This window comes from Miniopterus schreibersii, assembly GCF_964146895.1.
Source record: "Miniopterus schreibersii genome assembly, chromosome: 3".
Lineage (NCBI taxonomy): Eukaryota > Metazoa > Chordata > Mammalia > Chiroptera > Miniopteridae > Miniopterus > Miniopterus schreibersii.
Genome location: NC_138103.1, coordinates 67,742,853 through 67,766,949, shown reverse-complemented (window position 1 = coordinate 67,766,949; position 24,097 = coordinate 67,742,853). Strand labels below are relative to the sequence as shown.

The following is a 24,097-nucleotide window of genomic DNA, read 5'->3' as shown; positions in this document are numbered from 1 at the left end:
TTGGCGCGGCGGCGGCGGAGCGGCCATGGAGCGGCGCGGGCTGCGGCGTGCGGGGCGTGCGGGGCGTGCGGGGCTGCCCGCGCTGCTGGCGGCGCTGGCGTGGCTGGCGGCGCAGGCCCCCGGCGCCCTCGGCGCGCAGAGCGCGGCCCTGTGGCCCCTGCCGCTGTCGGTGCAGGCGACCTCGCGCCTGCTGCGCCTGTCGCCCGACGACTTCTACATCTCCCTCGACCCCGCCTCGGGGGCCCCCGGCTCCTGCGCCCTCCTGCAGGAGGCGTTTCGGCGGTGAGTGCGCCCGCGGGGGCCGGGCGGGGCGGGCGCGGGGCGCCGCTCGGGTCCCCATTTCGCCGACTGGGCGCCGGGTGGTGACTCCACCAGGGGCTGGAAGATGGCTGAGCGAGCTGGAAACGCGCAGCGACGCCCACGCTCCCCCCGCCGCCCCCGGGTCACCCTGGGCGCCCTGCTGTGCGTGTGGGGTCCTCGGAATCCGCGGCCGTGTGCCCCTCGGGGGGGGGAGGGCAGCTGCCCTTCCCGGGGAGCTCCAGGGGAGGACGAGCGCCTGAAGCTCGGGGACGGGGTCCCGCCCACAGCCTCCCACCTGCCCCCAGTCAGGTCGCAGTTCAGAGGGCAGGAGGCCCTGAGGTGGGAGCGCTCTGCCTAAAACCACCCCCCTTCCAAAAGCGGTTCCAAAATGTTCCGTGTTTTCATCTAATTCCTTGGATACGGTCGGTCCTCCACGGCACCCGAGCGTGTCTCCCAGCCCCAGCCGCGCGCTTGCTCCCCGCTTCTGCTCCGTCCCGCAGCTCCCGGGCCGGGTGGGTTGTGCGGCGAGGCCGCCCGCAGCCCGGCTGCGCTTGGGGGCGGTTCACGGGGCCCCGCGCCGGCCCCACTGAGAGGCCTGTGCAGGCGGGGCTGTCCTGAGCCCCCCCCCCCGTTTTGCCTGTTTCCTGTGGGTATTGTAGCTTAATTGTACCTGCGGGACACCAAACAGTTGGTGGGAAGATGCAGAGCTAGCTTAATCACACGCGCGGCCCCGGACGCTGAGCGCAGGGAGGGCGCCTTCCCCCTTCAGTTCTGTACAGCCGGGGCACGCCGTTGCCTTCGTTTCGGGCACGCACCCTAAGGAGCCTGCGGTTTTGAACCTGCTCGCAGGTGGGACCGGCTAGAGCCCAGGTGAGGGCGCGGCGGGCAAACAAGGCGGGTGGTTGCCTTGGGGTGCTGAGCGGGAGGAGGACCGCGGTCACCTGAAGGGAGCTTCCGGCGGGCAATCTTCTAAAAGCAAACACACTTATCATACTTGCTTTGGGACTCATGTTTCTAAGACTGGATGTCCCTTCCTGCCATGCCACCAGTAAAACAAGGGCTTGGTGATACGCTGAAGGGATGTGAGTAGGGCAGGAAAGCATGGGTGACAATTAACAATGGCTGTGAAGCAGGACTTGAAGGGCTGTGAGAGGTGTGAAAACGAGGCTTGGCATTCCCGGGCAGCGTAGGTCATCCAGGTCATCCCGGAGCGTGCCTGACTAATCTGTGCCTGGGTGTGAAGCAGCCTGGATGATCCTGGCTTTGTCCAACAGCCCGGTGCCCAAGGCTGGAAGCATCTCGGTGAGCGTTCCAGGAACGCGGGAGGGCCGAGTCTGTTTCAGAGTAAAACCATGATGGGGCTGGAAAGGCTCAGATTGACAGAGCCGCCCCCGAGCTCCCGGCAGGCGGGACACACCCGGCCTCGGCCCCGGCCCTTCAGAGCCCCGCGCTCCTGTCTGGGAGCCCCGCTTCTGTAGCAGACTCTGCCTGACGCCGGCCTGCGCCGAGGGCTGTGGGTGCCGGGCCGCTTCCTCAGCTTCTGGACAGGACAGGGTCCATCACGTGCTCCTCCTTCTCTAATGAACAAACAGCTTCGCCTGTCGGTTCCTGAAAGGCTGAACTAACCCAGACACCGGCCTTCCTCAGAGACGCTGCGGGTTCCGTCCCAGCCACAGAAATAAAGCAAACGCACAATAAAGTGAGTCGTACGTAATCTGTGTGCCTTCAACTTGTAAAAAAAAAACCCAACATCTGTGAAGCACAATAAACCTTCACCACTGCCTCTGAACAGTCTGAGTTTGCTGTCAGAGTTTTAATATCCTGGGCCAGGACTTCCCTTATTTGGGACAAGCCAGCACCCAATGTGGTAAAATACACGTAAGATCACCATTTAACCATTTTAAAGTGTAGATCAGTGCTCTTAGTTGCCTTTTGAATCCGCCGAGGTTTTTCTGTGCAAAGGGCCCGCAGCACCTTCCTCCCTTCTGCTCTCACTGGCTAATTGCCGTACACGTCCAGGTTCATCAGAACTTTCTTACCTCTCCTTACTGCGGAAAAACAAAAGACGTTCTTACACACAAGTAGCATACACAACCTTCCGGCTTATCAACATCTCTAAAGTACTAGGTAGCCCTGGCCGGTGTGGCTCAGTTGGTTGGGTGTCTTCCCATTCACCAGAAGGATGCTGGTTAGACCCCAGGTCAGGGCACCTGCCCGGTTGTGGGCTCAATTCCCAGTAGGGGGCGTGCAGGAGGCAGCCTGCGCTGTGCCCTCACATCCATCGATGTTACTCTCTTCTCCCTTCCTCTCTCTGAAAATTAATAAAACTATTCTTTATTTTTAAAAAAGCCACAAAAACTATTACTTAAACACTTGCTTTGAAGCCTACCTGATCTTTTATCTTTTAGCATATTCAAGTGTTTATTTAACATCCCCTTTCTCCGATACCTGGGTAACTAGCAGCATATGGTAAAAATGTCAAGGCCCTAGTGAGGATCTTGTGGTCTGGCGACATTTCTTGCAGGTTCACATATTAGCTAGGATGCTTTTGTTGGAAGGTAGCAGGAACCCTGGCTCAGTCTGGCTTAGCAATAAGAAAACCCATTCTCTCACACATCAGGACATCCAAGAGCAGGGAGGATTTCAGGGACAGCTGACTGACTGGCTCAACAGGGTCATTAGAAAAATCGTATTCTTTCCATCTCTGCCCTGCCATCTTGAGTGTGGGCGCAGTGGGCCCCGGTGTCGGTTAGGAGAGGAGACTTCCTCCTATAACCCAGCCCCACGCCATCACTGGTCAGAACTGGCTTGTACACTCAAGAGGGATTGGATTACCATCATGGGTTTGATTACTGGCTCATTGGGGACTTCTTGAGTCACCTGGGAGTGTCGGGAACTTTTCAAATTTCCATGCCTGGATCCTACTCTCCAAGGTTCTGACTCTGAAGGTCTGGATATCAGTATTTTCAAAAAGTTCCCCAGGTGACTGTAATGTGCGGTCTGGGGTGAGAGCCCGTTTGGACTAATACGGGATAGTATGGATTTGAGGGGTCAACTGCAATATCTGCTGCCACCTGTGTATTTAAAACTTGGCTTCAGTGGTTTAAAACCTGTTTGAATTTATTTCTCACACAGATATCATAACTACATTTTTGGAACCCACATGGTGTATTATCACCCCAAGAAACTTCACGTTCAGGAGGAAAACCTACAGCAGCTTCTCGTCTCAATCGTCCTTGAGTCAGAATGTGAAATGTTCCCCAATATCTCTTCAGATGAGTCCTGTGAGTACCTATGTAATGTGAGTGTGTCCTAATTAAAGCTGTTACAGACTTAAGTGCCAGGAGCAGTCTTCATGCCATGAACTATTGTGAGGTCTTCCCTAGTGAGTTTATAATTAAACTCATATTTTTAAAACTATCATCAAAGCCCAGCCGGGCATGACTCAGAGGTTGAGCATCGACCTAGGATCCAGGTGATTGGGGTTTGATTCCCGGTCAGGGGCGTGCAGGAGGCAGCCGATCAATGACTCTCTCATCATTGATGTTTCTATCTCTCCCTCTCCTTTCCTCTCTCTGAAATCAATAGATATATTTTAAAAAAATAAACTATCATCAAAGTCTGATGATAAAAGTACAGTAAGTGGAGGAAATAAATCACTCATAACTCCAGCACTCGGTTAACCATTGTTATTTCAGATTTTTAAAAAGAGTAATTAGTTTAAATATTTTACAAATGCATAAACATGCTAATGACATGAAAATGGATTAATTCTGTACATGTGATTTTGTATTTTGCTTTTTTTATACAACAATGCATTATAAACATGTATTTCACTAAATATTTTTCTATTTAGTGATACTTTTTTTTTTGGTTAATCCTCACTTGAGGATATTTTTTCCTTTGTTTTTCAGAGACAGAAGGGAGTGCGGGGGAAGAGAGAGAGAAGCATTGCTGTAAGAGAGAAACATCAACTGGTTGCCTCCCTCAGAGAGTCAACCAGCAATCGAGGTGTGTGCCCTTGGAATCGAACCCGTGATCCTTTGGTGCACAGGCCAGTGCTCTAACCACTGAGTCACACCAGCCAGGGCTTGAAACATCATTGTTAATGGCTGAGTAATGTTCTATCACTGTCTGGATGTGCTGTAACTAACTTGGCTAATCCCTTATTTTTGGACAACTAGGTAATTTCTTAACTTTAATTTTGAAGACAGATCTATGCTTATATCCATGATCTCTATTTATAATCTGATTCCACACAAAGGTAATGCAGAACTCTGGGAGGGGGGAGCTATTTCATTTGCTCAACAACATAGTCAACATTTAGCTACATGATTTTTTTGTTGTTGCCTAAAACATTCTCTAAGGCTTTTCCCTAATTGTTGTAGAAGGAATAAACAGTTGGGCAGGCCTTTTCCATAGGGTGTACTGAATGGCAGCAATGTGGAACTAGATCAGAGAGTCAAAGAGGAGCAACATGAGGACGTGTGACATAGATTAGTGCAGAGAGAGCAGACTGGTGAGCTGGGTGTAAAAATAGAAAGGAGACTGTATGTGAGAAAAGAGTGATTCTTTGTCCTTAGACTGCCCCATGCTCTTGGTATAGATGAGATTTCTTAATAATACATTTCTCTTCAGTGCTATAGCTGTTCTTGGAAGAGAAACAAGATAATTTGCCAACATAAACCATGTGATTTCACTTGATAGAACTCAAGACACTATATGAATTAGGTTTTGCAGTTTGAATGAAGATAGAAATGGTCATTAAGTTATCAGGGAATCTTTGCTGACTGTTCGCAGTACAAAGACATATTACACATCCCAGGAAATAGAGACTGGAGAGTTATAGCTTATCTTCCATTCAGCTTTGCAAACCCTTTTTATTCTGAAAGGGAGTTTCTTGAGACAAGCTGATTATGAAATTTTCTCCTGGAAGGATAAACTAGTTTTAAGTTTTAAACAAGTTGATGATGATGATGATAAAAGTAACATACACAAATAGAAATAACAAGATATCAGGTGTTGTTCCAGAGTGTGAGGAAATGTCAAAGGAAGTGTAAGTGTTACAGCATTATCTAATAAAAATTGCTACCCTCAGAACCAAAAGTGGACTCATTTATACTATACAGAAATAATTACATATATCAAGGATGTTTGATGCAATTTACTTGTGTGTTTATGTATCAACAGGAACACACGTAAAGCAATCCTGTATTTTCTTGTTATATGTATGAAAATGCCTATGAAAAGCCTGATGTTTCCTCTGAGGACAATAGAGGGAGTTGAGTGGGTATCTCAAAGGAGACCTATACCATTTCACAGTTTTTAAAGGAGAATATATGTTATTTGTATATATGCCCTTTTAGAACAAAAGTATGGTGCAAAAGTGCAGACAGGGGCCCTGGCAGGTGTGGCTCAGTTGGTTGAGCGTCCTGTGCACCAGCAGGTTGCCGGTTTGATTCCGTCAGGGCACATGCCCCAGCAGGGGCGCGCAGGAGGCAGCTCAGCGATGATGCTTCTCTCTCATCGATGTTTCTGTCTCTCTATCCCTCATCCTTCCCTTCTATCTATAAATCAATGAAAACTTTTTTTTTTTTTAAAGTAAAAGGAATCTACAGGACATCTGAGTGAAGATGTACAGGAGGCAGCTGGGGAAACAGGTCTGGAGCTCAGAAGAAAAGAATGGTCTAGAAATACCAACTGCATGCTTGGGAAGCTTACTGTGTGTCACTGAGGGATTAACCAACCTTTTCCCCCCAATACAGATACTTTAATTGTGAAAGGACCAGTGGCTGTCCTCAAGGCCAACAGAGTCTGGGGAGTATTACGAGGTAAGGTCTATAAAGTTTCGTTGCTCTTTTCTAGTAAAGAAATCTTTTCAGTTGGTGCTTTGGAAACAAGCAAAACTGCTTCCTTAGACACTTGGTAGAATGGGTTGTTGGGTATTTCCAAAATGATTTCAGGCTGACCTTTTAAAAAGCTAGGGTCGCCCGGCCGCGCGTGGCTCAGCGGTTGAGCGTCGACCTAGGATCCAGGCGATCGGGGTTCGATTCCCGGTCAGGGCACATGCCCGGGTTGCGGGCTCAATCCCCGGTCGGGGGCGTGCAGGAGGCAGCCGATCAATGACTCTCATCATTGATGTTTCTCTTTCTCTCTCTCCCCCTCTCCTTTCCTCTCTGAAATCAATAAAGATGTATTTTTTAAAAAGCTAGGGTTATTGCATCCAGTTTTGTAAATTCACTGATGCTCTTGGAACTGCCATGTTCCAGAGTTATAAATGGCCCCAACATGACCTGAGTAGGGGATTTTGTTTCACTCTCACTTAAATATGTTTTTATTGATTTCAAAGAGAGGAAGGGAGAGGGGGAGAGAGCAAGAAACATTGACGGGCTGCCTCCTGCACGCCCCCTACTGGGGATCGAGCCCACAACCCGGGCATGTGCCCTGACCGGAATGGAGCCAGTGGCCTCCTGGTGCAGGGGATGTCGCTCAGCCACCTGAGCCACACCGGCCGGGCTCACTCTCACTCCTTGCTGCCTTCAGTAACAAGCACTGTTTCCCCTCATTTTATTTATTTATTTTTGGCTGTTTATTAAAACAAAAGTTCTCTCATATCTAGTACTGAACCAATCTACTAGTCAAGCAGCGGACAAAGAGAAAAACCATCTTCCCATTAAAAACATGTCTAGCTGTCCAGATAGTGGTGGTGTTTCCAGCTTGATATGGTAAGGTGCTGACGGCCTTGACACAGCATGACTGAGCCACCTCACCTGCGACACGTGGGCTGAGCCGGCTCTCCTCCGCTATCTCCTCTCGGAGTCAGGCCTGAACCTGTTGCCAGTTTTCATCGGCGCACCGGGGAATGGGACAGGTCTGCTTCTCTGGCCAGGACTCGCCTGATCCTGAGGATCTTGTGAGAAAGCACGATAAGAGTCGCCAGCACAAACCATGAGGACAGAGAGCGGGAGAGGCCCCTCCCCCCATTTAAATGCCCGTGGATTTAGAAACGTAACGAAGTTTACAGGAACAGTGAAAGGACAAAGAGTGGTTGGAACACTAGAGTGGAAGCAGTGGGCAGAGAGGAACCCTAAACGCTTTTCCTGTGAATTTCAGAGTCTGAACTTCAAAGTTTGGGCTTTGGGTCATTTACTTTTGCTATACAAAAGCTCATTTTACCTCTTCTTAGTAGATATTATACTGACTTCCAAATAGTAAGGTTTTTAAAAAAGATAATATTCTTTAGCATGAGCTAACCAAAGTTAATAGTACTTAACAATAAAGGCAGCTTTGGGTTTGACTCAGGTTGAGTGTTATCTCAAGTACAATAATCATATATAAATAATCAAATAATCATTGTTTTATAGTCATAATAAAAGTGGCATGATCATAATCTTATTTCAAAGTAGAACATGAAAATATCGATATTTACTACAAACGTAACTGCAATCATTACCATCTGGGTCATTTATATATATAGCAGAACCTTGGTTCTCAAGCTTAATTGGTTCTGGAAGACTGTTCAAAAAGTGATTTGTCTGAAAACCATTACATTATTTCCCATTAGAAATAATGTAAATGGAATTAATTTGTTCCAAACCACAGAGGATTCCATTTTAGCCTTTCTCAGTTGCCTGTGATCACTGTTTCGTGAGCACTGTCACACCCTTGGCAACGTCAGCACTCTTGATGGCCTCTTCGTGTTTTAAAATTGTGCCAGTCATCAGTTTTTACTTAGTAGCCAGATCAGACATGTGAACACCTCTATCATACTTTTCAATTATTTCTTTTTAAAGCTCTGTTGTTGTTCTCACAACTTCCCTTTCACTTTGCTGCTACACCAACCTTCTTGGGATCTGTGGTGACTTACTGTATGTATTTAAAATGTACAGTAAGTTGTCAATATCTTATAGTTTTCAGGGTAGAGATCTTTCACCTCCTTGGTTAAATTTATTCGTTGATATTTTACTCTGTTTGATACAACTGTAAATGGGACCATTTTCTTAATTTCTCTGATAATTTGTCATTAGTGTGTAGGGATATTGATTTTGTATCTTCTAATTTTACTGAATTTGTCATAAATGGTCATTATTATGTTGAGAGTATGGTCCCTCTATATGCACTTTGTTGAGTTTTTATCATAAATGGACGCTGAATTTTGTGAAACGCTTTTTCAGCATCTCTTCCTGGGATGTGTCACATTGATCTTGGATGAACCCTCCGCACATCCCTGGAACAAATACCCCTTGACCGTGCTGTGTGACCCTTTGAATGGATCATTGAATTTGCTTCCTAATATCTTGTTGAGGGTTTTTGCACCTGTGTTCATCAGGGACTTCGACTGTAATTTTCTTCTGTGTCATGTCTGATTTGGTAGCAGGGTAGTGCTGACCTCGTAAAATCAGTTCGGAAGTGTCCCCTCCTCCTCTGTTTTGTGGGAAATTTGAGAGTGAGTATTAATTCTTCTTTAAATGCTTGGTAGAATTCACTAGTGAAGCCCTCTGGTCCTGGACTTTTGTTTGTTGAAAGGTTTTTGATTATTGATGCAGCCTCCTTACTAGCAATCAATTTGTTCAGGTTTCCTATTTCTTTATAATTTAGTCGTGGTAGGTTGTATGTCTATCCATTTCTTCCAGGTTGTCAAACTTGTTGGCACGTAATCGTTCATAGTAGTCTCCTACAATAATCAATTTTAACATCTCCCCTCTCATTTCTGACTTTGAACTGTTAGGTTAAAATCTTCCCTGGCTATGTAGTTGGCAGCTAGAATGTGGAATTTTGGTAAACTCAAGCCTGAGTAGAGGAATTGCCCTGTAATATAGTGTATTAAGGGAACAGGCCACGTGAGTAAAAAATGTTCAGGAGATAGGCTTTGTGGCTGTGAGTAAAACATTGTAAGTTGCAGTTGGGCCTTCAAAGTTTCATGGTGGTTTTTTGAGCCTTTTTTCCCTCTTTAAGTTTAGGTACCTTCTAAAGTGTCTATATTTTATCATAAAAACTCCTACTCATGCTGCTATAAATTTACTGTATTAGAAACTGTTATTTTGGTTTTAAAATCACTATCCTTTTTTTGTGCTTATTCAAACGGGCTACAGGAACTATGAAGTTACTTTTATTAATAGCAACAGGGACTTTTTTGAAAATTGAGCCTTTAGAAAATGTTAGAGAATAACGATATAACACTATCATTTAATTTTATTTGCCTTACATGGTTATGGTTCTGTGTTTGGATAATACAGCTTTTATTGTTTCAACTTATTATTTTATAAATTATACAATAAACTATAAATTTTACTTTTCCCTAGGTTTAGAGACCTTTAGCCAGTTAATTTATCAAGATGCTTATGGGACTGTAAGTATTACTGTCATACGTTACCTGCGTTTTTGGGAAAACATATTACTACAAGAAAAATGTAAGCTTTTTAGCTAGTGATTGCTTCTTGAAGGTTTCTTCTCCCCAAATATTTATCTTAGCTGGTAAATTTCACATCTTTTTTCTTCTAAATTAATCTTTTTATCCAATATGTGCATGGATAGATGTAGTCTTTATTGAGCTCAAATCAAGAGAAACTTCTAAAAATAAATTGAAATTTATTTTGTCTTACAGTTCACCGTCAATGAATCCACCATTAGTGACTCTCCCAGGTTTCCTCATAGAGGAATTTTAATTGATACAGCCAGACACTATCTGCCAGTTAACAGTATTCTTAAAACTCTGGTAGGTAATTATTTTCTTTTAACCCATTGTATATCCTGAGGATGTGTCCCTTTATGTCGTTACTTTACGTCGGTTGCTTATGCTATTCATGTACTAAGTGGAAGCACTGGGCTTTCTCCCCTCTTCCTTGTGAAGCGTATTTCCTTAGCTGCAAAGCAGGGGCTCCCCTAGGGAATCACCCTCTTGTTTTCATGGGGGCGGGGGACTCAGCAAATTTAACCAGGATTAACAGAAAGACAGTTTTAATTTAATTTATTGATTAAATTTACTGGGGTGACATTGGTCAGCACGATCATACAGGTTTCAGGTGAGAAAGACAGTTTTCATACTCTCCTGGCCTCTTGTATACTCTCCCTTGTCGAGTCATGGTGAGGAATGTGCCGTCTCGGTACCTCTAGTTAGTTCCTTTAATTTGGGACCTCCACTTTCTTTATAGTGGCAGAGGAAGTCTGGGAGCTGCTTTATACCTAGGGAAATGTCCCAAAGGTATGTGTAACCTCAGGTGGTAAGAGCTGGGTGCCAGGCTGACAATAACTATTTTCTCCCATGGACTTTTTATTGGTTCATCCCCATCATCACTGCCAATTTATAGTGGTGGGGCTGGGGGGTTTCCTCCCATGTTTTTCTGTATCTTCACTTGATCATTTACAAATACACCATGTTATTAAAAAATTATTCTTACATTTACATTAATACCGATTTTTTTTCCTCCAAAAGACATTAGTCACTTTTATGAAATGTTTAGTGTAAAAACTTCACGTAATAAAATAGGTAGTAATCCCATAATTTACCAAAGATCAACGTAAGTTTTTATGTCCCATTTATTTCATTTTAGACTTAAAAAATAAATATATTAACAAATAATGTGACTTTTAAAAAACTTAAATGGGATTATACTTTGCTACCTTTAAAATAGACTGTTAGGGACATCTTTCCATGAAAGACTATATAAGGGCTATATCAATCTTTTTAAACAGTTGAATATTCCGTTTTATATACCGTGATACGTATTTAACCAGTCTCCTGCTGATGGACATCTACGTTAATTTATTATCACAAATAGCACTGCAGAGTAGCATTCTTATATTTGCACACTTGTCAGGAATATTTCCTGAGGATACATTCTTAGAAGTGAATCTCTGGGCTTAAGACTGTATACGGTTTACCTTTTGGGACGGACGGTGAGATTGCCTTCTAGAGAGGTCACACCGTCGCGTGCGTGGCGAACAGTGGGGCACAGCTTTGCCACATTCTTTGCTAACCTGGTGATGAAGTATATCTCCTTGTTTTATTTGCACTTCTTTAATTTTTAGTGAATATAAGCCTCTTTTACTAACTATTTGTATTTTTGGCATTGCAAACTACAAGTTTATTTTCGATGTGCATTTTGTCTTCTAGAACATTAATTCCTTCCTTGTTGACTTAAGAGCTCTTTAATGTTATATTGGTTTATAGATGTGCCAATGATACTTTTATATTTGTTTATATTTATGATATTATTATCCATCATATATTGTGAAGTTTTCTGTGTTTTTTAAACTATGTTTATAGTATAGTCTTTTGTCTGTAGAAGTTTCAATTTTTTATGAAGTATTTTCTTTCAATATTGTCCTCTATTGTTTTTGACCTTGGGAGGTATGCTAAGAAAGGCCTCCAAAACAGGTATAAATGTAAAAACCTCTCAAATTTTCTTTTAGATTATGTTTTTTCTTATTCTTGATTCAATTAGAATTGGGTTGTTGTGGGTGTTTGCTTTAATTTTGTTTTTTCTCCAGTAGTTAGTCCCAACATCATTTCTGAGCAATCTGTAATCTCCCCACTGCTTTCCGTATCATGACTAGCAAATACTAAACTCCATAAATACACAAGTCATTTTCTGAACTCTCAGTCTGTCCTACTTACCAGTTTATCTTCTTGGGCCAGCATAGATGGTTTTAATTTCTGTAACTTTAGAAGTTGTTTTTATTTGAAGTAATTTCAAACTTACAGAAAAGTTGTAAGAAGGGTGCAAAGGACTCCCCCACACTGTTTACCCAGACAACTCAATTTAAAAATTGTGCCATATTTGCCTTATTTTTCTTAAACCATATGCAATTTGCACATGAAACACCCCAGTACCCCTTAATAGTTCTGTTTGGATTTCCTAAAAAATAGCACTTATTTCAATAACTATAGTACAACCATCAAAAATCAGGAAATTGACATAATCCTCAGACCCCATTCACATGCCATCAGTTATTCCAATAATGTTCTTTATAGGTTCAGCATCCAATGCAGGATCAGGTGTTGTATTTATCTGTCATGTCTTTTTAGATGCCTTTAATTTGGAACTATTTATCTTTACTTGACTTTCCAGACCATGACATTTTTCCCAATTAGTTTGTAGAATGTACTTCAGCTTGTCTTTTCCCATGATTAGATTCAGGCTGTGCATTTTTAGCAGGACTGAGGCAGATGTAACCCCCTGTTCTGCTCCGGGCACGTCAGGTGGCAGGCTGCCTTATTTTCCAGTATTGGTAGTGTTAACTCTTATAACTTGACTAAGATGCCATCTGCCAGGTTTCTCCAGGTAAGGTTAATTAAAAAGTATTTTGTACTTATAAGTAAATAAGTATCTTGTGGGACAATATTTTGAGAGTCTGTAAAATTCCTGTTCTTAATCCGGCATTTACCCACTAGTTTTAGCACCCAGATTTTTTTTTTTTTGAAATATATCTTTATTGACTTCAGAGAGAGGAAAGGAGAGGGAGAGAGATAGAAACATCAATGATGAGAGAGTCATTGATCGGCTGCAGCCCACAACCCGGGCATGTGCCCTGACCGGGAATTGAACCCCGATCGCCTGAATCCTAGGTTGACGCTTAACAGCTGAGCCACGCCTGGCCGGGCAGCACCCAGATTCTTGCCTAAATCAGTTATTACTAAGTTGGCCACCAGGTGGTGGTGATTTTCTAAATTCCATCATTCCTTCTATGTTTCTTAGTTGGCATGAAATTTTACTGTAAGATAAGAGTTTCTCTTTAAGTACTTTTTTAAAATCAGTTTGTACTCAGGGATTACTGGTGGTTTTTTTGAGGGGACTATAATCTGTTACCATCCCCATTTAATAGTCACACTGTCTCAGTGTTGGCCAGCAGGAGTCCTTCTAGCTGACTCCTGTATCCTTTTGGCATGTCTCCTTTAATCTTTGAGCAATTTCTGACTTTTTAGCACATGAATATTCCAGGCTTACCTTTTTGCTTTCCCAGTCCTGGAATCAGACTTTTCTCCAAGCAACACTTAGTTCGTGAACGATATTTTGAAACCAAAACCCAGGCTGTAGGTGTACTCATTGTTTCTGGGCCCTCTCAGCAATCAGAGCTATAAAATAAGTGTGTATGTTTATGTACATTTATGTGAACACACACACACATCTTTACCTATTTCTCTATCTGTCTGTATCAGAGGCTGACAAACTACAGCCCAAGGACCAAATCCAGCTGGTCACCCATTTTTGCAAATGAAGTTGTACTGGAATACAGCCATGTCCATTCGTTTACATATTGTCTTGCCTTACAACTGTAGGATCAGTTGTGACAGAAACCAAACAGCTCTCCAAAATCAAAATATTTACTACCTGGCCCTTTGTGTAAAAAGTTTGCCATCTCCTGGTCTTCATTAAAAACCACGAGGAACTCCCTTGTCTGGCAATGCAAATCCTGCCATTATCCTCACTGCATTTATCCCTTTGCACAATCCCCTTATATGTAAGCTATTTCCCAAAGGCACGAGCAAATCCTTTCAGTCCGATGGAGAAGGGAGGCTTTAAATTTGGATTATCTGTGAGGGCAAATATCCCTTTATAATTTTATCTTTTTTGAATAATCATATTTTATATAAATATTGTTGATTCCTCTGGAGTAAGCATGTCAGTTTCCCCAAAAACTACTCAGAATTTTTATTGGAACTGTATTGCATTTGCGTTATTTCTAAGGAAGGGTTGGCACTCAAATCTCAGACCTGGGAATTATTAGCTCTGGTACTTGAATGCCTCATTTTCTTCTGCTCTATTCCCAAATATAATAGTAGCAGCCAAGAACTATTTTCCATCCTTGGCCGACCCCCCAATACTTACTGGGAATGTATAAGCTTGCTCCCTGCTCATGGAGCAGTTACAGCTCACTGTTTAGAATGTACAGATTCTATCTAGGCTTTCTGAAATATGGCATGCCATGTGGACTATGTAAGATATGGGATTTATACTTCTCCCACATTCTTTCTTTGCGGAAATTTTTCAAAGGAAGCAGACACATTGGAAACAATCCTTGAGTGGAGACATGTAAATTGGATCATGTGTTCTATCTGTGGTATATAATTTTTAACATGTTTTTTGCAGGATGCCATGGCTTTTAATAAGTTTAATGTTCTCCACTGGCACATAGTTGATGACGAGTCTTTCCCTTATCAGAGCACCACTTTTCCAGACTTAAGCAATAAAGTGAGTAATTCATGTTGTGGTCTACAAAAAATTTTGGTAGTTTCATTAGAATGTAGCTTTAATGTTTCTTCTTATGGATAGAATTAAAGTGTAAAAGATATTTGTGGTTTTAAATGTTTTTTAATAGGCTGTGGCTTAGCATTTTAGATCCATAAAACTGTTCTGTTTTTATAATTGTTATTATAAATGGAAACAATCTCCAGGGGTTATATAAATAAAATTTTAAAACCTTAATGAATGTAGGAGACCTGACACATTCATGATTCAAATAAGGTTAAGTAATTATATTTATCAAGTAGTCCAATTGTATATTTGTTTTAAACAATTATTTTGAATTCTGTGACTATTTTTCTCTCTGAAAAGCTACATGAAGTAGGTAATTTTAGAAATGAGAGCTCCTTCTTAGAAAATAATGGTCGTCTCAGAAGTGTTCAGATTGATCATATTAGAGACCAGTGGAGCTGGGAGCAAGCCTCAGTATCATCTACTTTAACCCCATATAATCCAGAAACAGTAATTGAGAAGCTATATGCCTTGTCCAGAGTTGCAGAGCCAGGACTCAAAATTTCATTCTCTGGCCATAATTCCAAAGCTTTCACCAGTGCTGTAATATAGTATGGGCTGAAATGCTAGGAGCACTCCTGTTTTTGTTTGCTTTTGTTTTACTTTTTATTATATTAAAATTTTATTATATTAAAATTTTGAACATATACAGAAGTAGAATAATTTAATGAATTTCCCTGTCCTCATCTCCCAGCTTCAATAATCAGAACATGGACAATCTTGTATCACCTATATTTCCCCCCACCATTATTTTGAAGCAAATCCAAGACGTCATATCTCATTTGTGAAAAGGCCTGTTTAAAAAACAAAAACCACGAAACATTATTGCAGCTAAAAAAATTAAAAATCCAGAGAGCCATTTCCCCAAGCCCTTTAAAAGATGATAGATGATAGATAGATAGATAGATAGATTGATAGATAGATGATAGATAGATAGATAGATAGATAGATAGGCAGACATCTTTATTATTTCAGAGAGAGGAAGGGAGAGGGAGAGAAAGAGATGGAAACATCAATGATGAGAGTCATCGACTGGCTGCCTCCTGCACGCCCCTGACTGGGGATCGAGCCTCAACCCCGGCATGTGCCCTGACCGGGAATCGAACCTTGACCTGGATCATAGGTCGATGTTCAACTTCTGAGCCACACCGGCCAGGCCCAAGCCCTTTCCTTAATTAAATAAAAAAAAATTTGCATTGGGGTGCAAGGTCAATACATTGTGGTCAGTTCATATGTCTGCTAATTCTCTTTTGATCTATAGGTGCCCAGTCCTGCCCATCTCTTTTTTTTTTCCTTAAAATGTTATTTTTTGATGAAGAAATGAAGCTATTTGTTCAATAGTTTCCCATAGTCTGTCTAGATTTTGCTAATTGCATTCCCGTAGTGTCGATTAACACATTCTTCTGTATTTACTATAAACTGGTAGACTTAATATTAGATCTAATCTTGATTAGATACCAAATTTGACTTGCGAGATGGGGGAAAGGCTACTTTGAGGAGTTGAACATTTATATTTGTATATTATATATACATTATATATACATTTATATATTATATTTATACCTTGAGAAATGTGCTACAGTCATACCTTTAATGGACCTTTATCTTTAGTTTACAACCAGTATTGAGTTCTAATAAGGAACTGAGGGTAACCTTAAAGAAATATCTGGTCACTTATCAGAGGGTCTCTGGGGGAATTTTTAAAGCTGATAGTAATTAAAGTGACTTTGAAAGACAATAGCTATGCTTTGTAGTAATCTGTGGATTTTTATTTTAAATTGACAAGAGCAATGTATTCCATTTCCAGAGGTTTCACTTTGGAGTCAAACATTTTATTTCTGTTTTGTTGCATGGTTACATGAGATTGAAACAGCATAATGGAAGACATTCCTAGGGCCATTTGGATATTTATAACATCACTTGTGGGCCATTCAAAATTATCAACTTAAAAATTAGCTATGAAAGAAGCTCCTAGATTTATTGAATTTTGAGTTCTGCCTACAGTTTGCCTTGGCAGGACCAGACCAAATGATTTCGCGGGCATATATGGCCCGCAGGCCGGACATTCCCCACCCTGGTTTAGATAGTTCTATCAGTAAATGTGGAATTAACCTAAAGTATGCTGAGAGCTTATGGATAAGATATGGTAAATAATTTAAATGAGTCATCCAACATCACATGGAACTATTTAATACATTGTGACACTGGAAAAATCAGCTATGAGATACGGAACTGCAATCAGAACTGTTAAGTTTTCAGGACCAAATCCATTTGGTACATTTAAATTTTAATCAATATGGCTTTTACAGGGAAGCTATTCTTTGTCTCATGTTTATACCCCAAATGATGTCCGTAAGGTGATCGAATATGCCCGATTATGGGGGATTCGAGTCATACCAGAATTTGATAGCCCCGGACATACACAGTCTTGGGGAAAAGGTAAGTGTTTTATGAGTTGCAAAAACTGAACATTTGAGGTCCTGCATCTCTTATTTTATGACTTGGTGTTTGCTCATTTTGTTCTTAGTTGTGATTTACACAAAAGGTAGCAACTATTGACATATAATTCAATAACTGTGGGTCTGTTGTGAGCAAGTCTCTGTGCCTAGGCACTGCCTCCAGTATAAAAACAAGGGAGAAAGGCAAACATAAAGAGTGACTACGAGAAGTAGAACATAGTAAGTGAATTCAAGAAATGGCTTTATGGATGAGGTAACACTTAAAAAGCTTTTGAGAGATCAGAGAATATGTTCGTGCTGCTGGTGGAAGGAGTAGCATGAGGAGGCACCTGGCTGGAGTTCAGTGCAGCAGAGGAAGGGGATTCATATTACAGGGTGGTTAAGACCTGGCTCTGGAGCCACGCTGCCTGGGCTTGAATGCTGCTTCTGCCGTTTATAACTGAGTGACCTTGGGTAAGTTACTGAACATCTCGTCCTCATTTTCCCCATCTCTAGAATGGGGATGTTAGCAGTAGCTACCATATAATTTTTTGAGGATTAAATGAGTGTCAAGCATACAGCCCAGCCCGTAACTTTTATAACTGTTCAATAAGTATTATTAGGATAGACATGGAGAAGAGTGGACAGGCAGTCTGGATGAATACAGTGTAGAGGGCCTTGCATGAGCAATGTGGGCTTCATCAGGACACACGGAACCAGTAAAGCTGGAAAGCAGATGAGGGACATGAGGGAGCCACGCTTCAGGAAAGTGACAGATTGGAAGGGGAAAGAGACTGAATTCCCAGATCAAAATGGTGATAGCAGAAATGGAAAATGTGCAGAACTGAGGGACATTTTGGAAGTATAATCCATGGAACTTGGCAACTGATGGACTTCAGGAGGTGAGGTGAGGAAAGAGTTTAGACTAGGAGGATGGTAGTGCCCTTACCAGAATACAGAACTCAAGAAAAGCTATTGAAGCAGCTTAGGGAGCAGAAAATTTAGTTTTTGTTGGATTGTATTTGAAGTGCAGATAGGACGTCTAATTGTGTTGAGCAGAGAATCTGAAATATGGATTGAAGCTCACGAAAAAGGGTTGTGGCAAGCTTAAGATTTGGGAATCATTAATATTCAAGATAATATCTGAAGTAGATAAAATCTCAGAGAGGCTGATGGAAAGGGAAACAAAGAGGTACAGGGATAGGATTCAGGAAACAATTCTCCATCTTATTTGGGAGAAATCACCATAGTAACTCTTAGTAAGCATGCTTATCTTTTTCTGTATACAGTCTCTTAGAGCTTAAACAAAATAAAGTAGTATAATCATGTGCTAAGCCATGTCTTTGTGATTAAAATACTTTTTAAGAAAAGAATCTTCGTATTTTCCTCCAGGTCAGAAAAATCTCCTGACTCCATGTCACAATCGACGTTTGCCTTCTAACCCTTTTGGACCTATAAATCCTATTTTGAATACAACTTACAGCTTCCTGTCTAAATTGTTCAAAGAAGTCAGTTTGGTATTTCCAGATCAGTTCGTTCATTTGGGAGGAGACGAGGTGTCATTTAATTGCTGGTAGGACAATTCTTTAAAACCCTTCTTTTGTTAACCATTGCATCTGAAGTAGGGTTACAGGTTTCCAAGTGAAAAGGGAAGGCTTGGGGCGATACCTCTGCTGGCATGGTTTTAATCTGGCAACACAACTCCTGAGACGGTGCTTTGGGGGGTATGAGAAAGTAAAAGCTTTTAGGAAGGAGACTCAAAATGCAGAAGAACATGGAGATTAAGGGGAAAAAAAGACTAGTGAATGAGAACAGCTTTAGTGAGAGGGCAGTGAGTAAAGGGGGGGGGAGGCGCTTTTTCAACTAAAAAATCCCCTTTGCAAACAGCATTAGATGGAGGGGAGAGGCGGGAGGTAGGGAAAGCCACTTTTACAAGAAAGCGGCTGGGAAAAAGTATTTGCCATGGAAAACAAAGGTAATGCATAACTGAGTTTTTAAGTTTTTAAATTTATTTTACTCTACAACTTTAACTGTTTTAAATTGGCTTTACATAGATTAGGCATATCAGACTTTTAATGACATTTTAATCATTTTTTTTTTTTCTTAAGGCACTCCAATCCAGATATCCAGAATTTCATGAAGCAGCATGGCTTCGGCAGCGATTTTGAAAAACTACAATCTTTCTATATTCAAAAGTAAGACGCTTGAAACAAGCCTTTTTGTTTTTGTTTCATCATTGCCTTTTGTAGAAGTTTTAGCTATTACCAGTACTGTTTTATTTCTTCATTTTCTCTCTACCCCTTGCTAAGGTGTAGATGTTGTAAGTCATAAAGGAGGAAGCATTATCCACTGCTTCCTTCCAATCAGTGACACGGCAACTCTAATATCTGTTGAAATGGAGGACAGCAGTATGTCCTGAGAACTCAGCTGAGTCCTGGCTACCCTTCCCAGTCTCCATCACTATCCCGCCCCTGGAATTCATTCCCTTGTGTCCACTTCAGGAGCACTGTTTCGTTCTGTACCTGTGCTGTCCAGTACGGTAGCCATAGCCATATGTGGCTGTTTGCATTTAAGTTAAAGGAAATTAAAAATTCAGTTCCTTAGTCACATTAGCCACATTTCAGTGTCCAGCAGCTGAATGAGGTTAGTCAGTGGCTCCTGTATTGGAAAGTGCACATACAAGAACATTTGCCTCACTGCAGAAAGTTCCACTGGATAGTGCCGCTCTGTAGCAGGGATCAGTAAACTTTCTTCTGTAAAGGCCAGATAGTAAATATCTTAGGCTTTGTAGGCCACATTTGGTTGCACATTTTTATTTTTTAAACAATACTTTACAGATGTAAAAACCACTTTTGGCTCATGAGCCACGTGAAAACAAGCTGCAGGCTGCAGTTTGCCTGCATTGGGCAAGCCCAGATTCCAGTCTTTTCCTCTTTAGCTTTTTGTATGATACATTCTAATTTTTTTAAATCCTGCAGAGCACCTGGCATGGTCTAAATATCAGGAAATACTTGTGGACTGGTTGTCAGCAACTGTTGAATGTTATTTAGGTGACATTATAGGCTAGGTCAGTTTCTTTTATTCTAAGATAGCCATGAAATTACTAGAGATTGCTGTTTGTATACTTCCCTATGAACTGCTCTCCCTCCCTATTTTGGGGGCATGCTTAGCTCATTCATTCAGCTGTGCCAGCTTCTGAGCCGTGTCTTAGGAAGAAGGGGTCACATGGCTTAGCTGGTTCTGCTGTAAAGCTGTGCGATATTGAAAGGTACCTCTCAATGCTGCAGTCCTTGGTAGAAAATAGGCATGCTTTAAACACGTTAAGCTTGTGATTTGAAATCACCTTTTTTTCCAATGGTAGGCTTATGGATATTATTTCTACTGTAAAGAAGAGACCCATAGTCTGGCAAGAGGTTTTTGAGAATGACTCGAAGGTGAGAAGTGCAAAGACTACATTTGATTCTGATAATATGAGAGGCTTAATATTCTAACGTCTTGGATGGAAGAAACCCTAGTGAAGCTCCAGTTCCCCAACACTTAGCTTCCTTTCCCATAGAACTCCCATTGGGCAGTAGCTGCAGACTGAGGCCAGTGTTAAGGGCATCTGCTGCTTTTCTTCCATATACTTCACTGTTTAGTGCCCCCTCACCTTTCCCCTGCCGGCTCATTAATCACAAATTGAAGTGCTTTGAAGTAAGTTCCTTTTTTCAGGAAAGAGCAGGACAAACAGATAAGAACAAATGAGTCCTTACTGCTATTAAGGTCATTTTAAGTAAAATGGTCAATGTACCCTTTTTCCTTTCAATGGCATCTCTCCCACATAGTCAGAATTCCTTATTTTCCTTTGGGGCAACTGAGACTTTGCAACTCCAGCAATTAGTGTTAGCTTCCCAGAAGGGTTGGTGACATCTTCACAGTTTCAGAGTAAGTCCAACAGTAGTATGGTAGGATGGGACCACAGCCTTGGTTCATTATACCTGCATGGTGTCATAAATACGCAAAAGTTAAGTATCCAACTTGAAAGGTGATGCAACTTCTAAGTCTCTAGAAGAAATAGTATTCTGAGGGGGAAGGGGCCGATGTGTGTGGTTTTTCAAGGATCTTATTTTTCTAGTTGTAAGTCTTGCACTTTAAGTTTCATCTACTGTATTTTCTAGATCTCTTATTATATATTGCAATTTTTAACTTTAATAGCTTCAGCCAGGCACTGTAGTTCAAATATGGAAAGAGGGGTATGATGTTATACTAAGCAGTGTCACAGCAGCTGGCTTCCCCGTGATCCTCTCTGCTCCGTGGTACTTGGACTGGATCAGTTATGGACAAGACTGGGTAAAATACTATCGCGTGGAACCTCTTGAATTTAGCGGTAAGTGAAGCACCCCCATTCTCCTGATTTTCTCCCCTCCCCCCAGGAAATCCTTACCCAGATACTGCCTACTGACTCTCCTCCCTTTTATGTGTGATTCATTTTATTTGTGTTTACTTAAAAAGAAAGGCCTTAGTATTATTTGAAATGTTGTGAAAGAAACCAGATCCTTATCTAAGAACTTCAAAAGTAGATTCCCTTAGATTTTGTCTCCATTTTCACAGATGAGTCTTGTTACTATCTATCTACATTTTTTAATCCTCACCTGAGGATTATTTTATTATGGGTTTTAGAGAGGGGAAGGGAGAGAGAAACATCGACTGGTTGCTTCCGTACACTCTGCAGCCCGGGATGGAGCCCTGGTATGTGCCCTGACCAGGAACTGAACCCACAAGCTTGCTGGTGTGGGGGATGATGCTCCAGTCCACTGAGCCACCCAGCCAGGGCTCTCTACATTTTAAGGATGTTTGACTGCATTAACCTTGCATCTCCTCTTCTGAACTGCCTCTCCAACATACACCTACACAAGGCCATCATCCAGTTCAGCAGATTTCAGGCCGTGTAGTCTTAGGGTTTGAGGAGCAGGCATGGAGCTTCAGGCTCGCATACTGCCTTTGTTAAGAACAGCTGTACTCTGTCTAGGTTTGTACACCAGACCTGAATATAAAATTTCTTTTGAGAAAAAGGATTTTGCTGTTTTAGAAAGTTTCAAAACCACAGGTCTATTAGGAATTGACGTAACTTTCTCTGGAAAGCATTTTCTGAGAATCAAAGTCATAATTACTGTAAAACAAAGTATTAGGTATTTAGTCTCTTTTTCACTCCCAAGAGACAGATATTAAAGGCAGGGACACGGTGGCCACTAGTATTCCAACTTGTATTCCCTGGCACACTATTCATAGGCAACCAGGGGAAAAAAGGTTTCTGGTGACCAAATCAGTTTGCAGAAAACCAATATAAAGTGGTATCTTTCACATTGGTTGACACATGCTAAAAAGCACTATGTGCACCACAGGGTCAGGGGTGGGAATCAAGTTTGCCACCTTTTCTTGTGCCACTACCATGAACACCTCCCAGGGTCCTGCTGACTACAGGAGAAAGACATTGCCCCGGGATACAGAGAGGAGTCAGTATTGCCTCTGTATGTAAGCCTTAAGCTGCAACTACTTCCATCAATCCAATGATTTTAATGTAGGTTCAAAGGAACAGAAACAGCTTGTCATCGGTGGAGAAGCCTGTCTGTGGGGAGAATTCGTGGACGCGACCAACCTCACTCCGAGACTGTGGTACGGCATTTAGGTGGTGACATTTGAATTAAGGTGCCTAGTTTTCCTTCCCTGGCCAAGTCGGGAAGCATTAGAAATTTAGAAACTCATTTTTTTTCTTTTATTAATTTCAGAGAGGAAAGGAGAGGGAGGGAGAGAGGTAGAAACATCAATGATGAGAGAGTCATTGATCAGCTGCCTCCTGCACACCCCCTGCTGGGGATTGAGCCCACAACCCAGGCATGTGCCCTGACAGGGAATCGAACTGCGATCTGGATCCTAGGTCAATGCTCAGGCTGAGCCATGCCCAGTCGGGCTAGAAACTCAATTCTTTGTGAAAACAAATTTAAATTGCTTTGGGAGACATGTGGTTTAAATTTTAGGCCTCGGGCAAGTGCTGTTGGTGAGAGACTCTGGAGTGAGGAGTCGGTCAGAAATGAAGATGATGCCTACAAGAGGCTGACGGCTCACCGCTGCAGGATGGTCCGGTAAGGCTAAGATACTAGTAAGTCCAGGGTGAGTTTTAAACCTTATTTACCATTAGCTAGCTTCTTGGGTATTTTTGCTATAAATAGAAATGTATGTAATCTAAGAAATAGTGACTTAATTAGGAAAAACTGGGAATAATACCTATAAGGAGAAGATATATTTGGACTTACAACCATTTTATAGCTATGCTAAATTTGGGTATAACTTGGACATCCATCTTGAATCACTAACCATCTCTTTAAAATAATTAATGCTGTGGTTGGTGATTCTGATCGAAGCTGCTAAGTTCTTTAAGATGGAAATTAGTCATCTCAATCTAAAACGTCTTTTATTCATACTTTATCTGCTCCACAGACGCGGGATAGCTGCAGAACCTCTTTTCACTGGATACTGTGACAATATGTTGAAATGAGCTGAAACCAGGAGGGAAGAGCCCACAGCAGTCTACTAATCAACTCAGTTTTGAAATCATGTAAATTAAGATTTGGTACATTGTGTTTGAATAAAATATCTTTGTATTGATTGAACTTTATCTTATACATTACTATAGAAGACTGGCATCTTTCTGTGAGAGAAGCTTAAAAAAAAACCTGGTGATATCACTCAATATATTCCAAAGGGCTGTGTCTTTACTGACCGTAATAACCTCATATATACACATGTAGTTCAGGTACATTAACTTTCAACATCAAAGCACATTTCTAATGATGTACAAAAGAATGGACAGCTACAGTGCCACTGTGAGGTGTTTTTTTTAAAATCCTCACCAGAGGATATTTTTTCCATTGCTTTTGTGGGGGGAGAGAGAGAGAAACATCGATGTAAGAGATCAATTGGTTGCCTCTCACACATGGCCCCAGTGGGCCAGGGATCAATCCTGCAACCAAGGTACATGCCCTTGACCAGAATCAAACCTGAGACCCTTCAGTCCAAGGGCCAACGCTCTAACCACGGAGCTAAACCAGCCAGGGCACCACTATCAGT

The 24,097-nt window shown here is 41.9% G+C and overlaps 2 protein-coding genes across 3 annotated transcripts in view; one reads left to right on the top strand and one right to left on the bottom strand.

The window, feature by feature from the left end:
* HEXB (hexosaminidase subunit beta) lies at positions 1 to 23,640 on the top strand. Its single transcript, XM_081133347.1, has 14 exons — positions 1 to 282; positions 3,436 to 3,584; positions 6,066 to 6,131; positions 9,603 to 9,649; positions 9,905 to 10,015; positions 14,391 to 14,492; positions 16,865 to 16,994; positions 18,386 to 18,566; positions 19,102 to 19,188; positions 20,355 to 20,427; positions 21,188 to 21,359; positions 22,555 to 22,645; positions 23,008 to 23,112; positions 23,468 to 23,640. The coding sequence occupies exons 1-14, from the start codon at positions 26 to 28 to the stop codon at positions 23,523 to 23,525; spliced, it is 1,629 nt and encodes a 542-aa protein (XP_080989473.1). The 5' UTR covers positions 1 to 25; the 3' UTR covers positions 23,526 to 23,640.
* Positions 1,297 to 24,097, bottom strand: part of GFM2 (GTP dependent ribosome recycling factor mitochondrial 2) — a 62,152-nt gene continuing 39,351 nt past the window's right edge. The window contains exon 22 of one of the 2 annotated variants that reach the window (XM_081133340.1): positions 1,297 to 2,348. The gene's annotated coding sequence lies outside the window, so the exon portion shown is untranslated. Of the gene's footprint in view, positions 2,349 to 18,981; positions 20,971 to 24,097 lie in introns of those variants that run through there. The other variant, XM_081133339.1, reaches the window with a different exon arrangement.

Excerpts from the sequence above, each read along its gene's own strand:
- HEXB (XM_081133347.1), top strand. The coding sequence starts at position 26 with ATGGAGCGGCGCGGGCTGCGGCGTGCGGGGCGTGCGGGGCGTGCGGGG. Across the intron at positions 16,995-18,385 it reads TACACAGTCTTGGGGAAAAG|GTCAGAAAAATCTCCTGACT; the intron begins GTAAGTGTTTTA and ends ATTTTCCTCCAG. Across the intron at positions 18,567-19,101 it reads GAGGTGTCATTTAATTGCTG|GCACTCCAATCCAGATATCC; the intron begins GTAGGACAATTC and ends TTTTTTCTTAAG.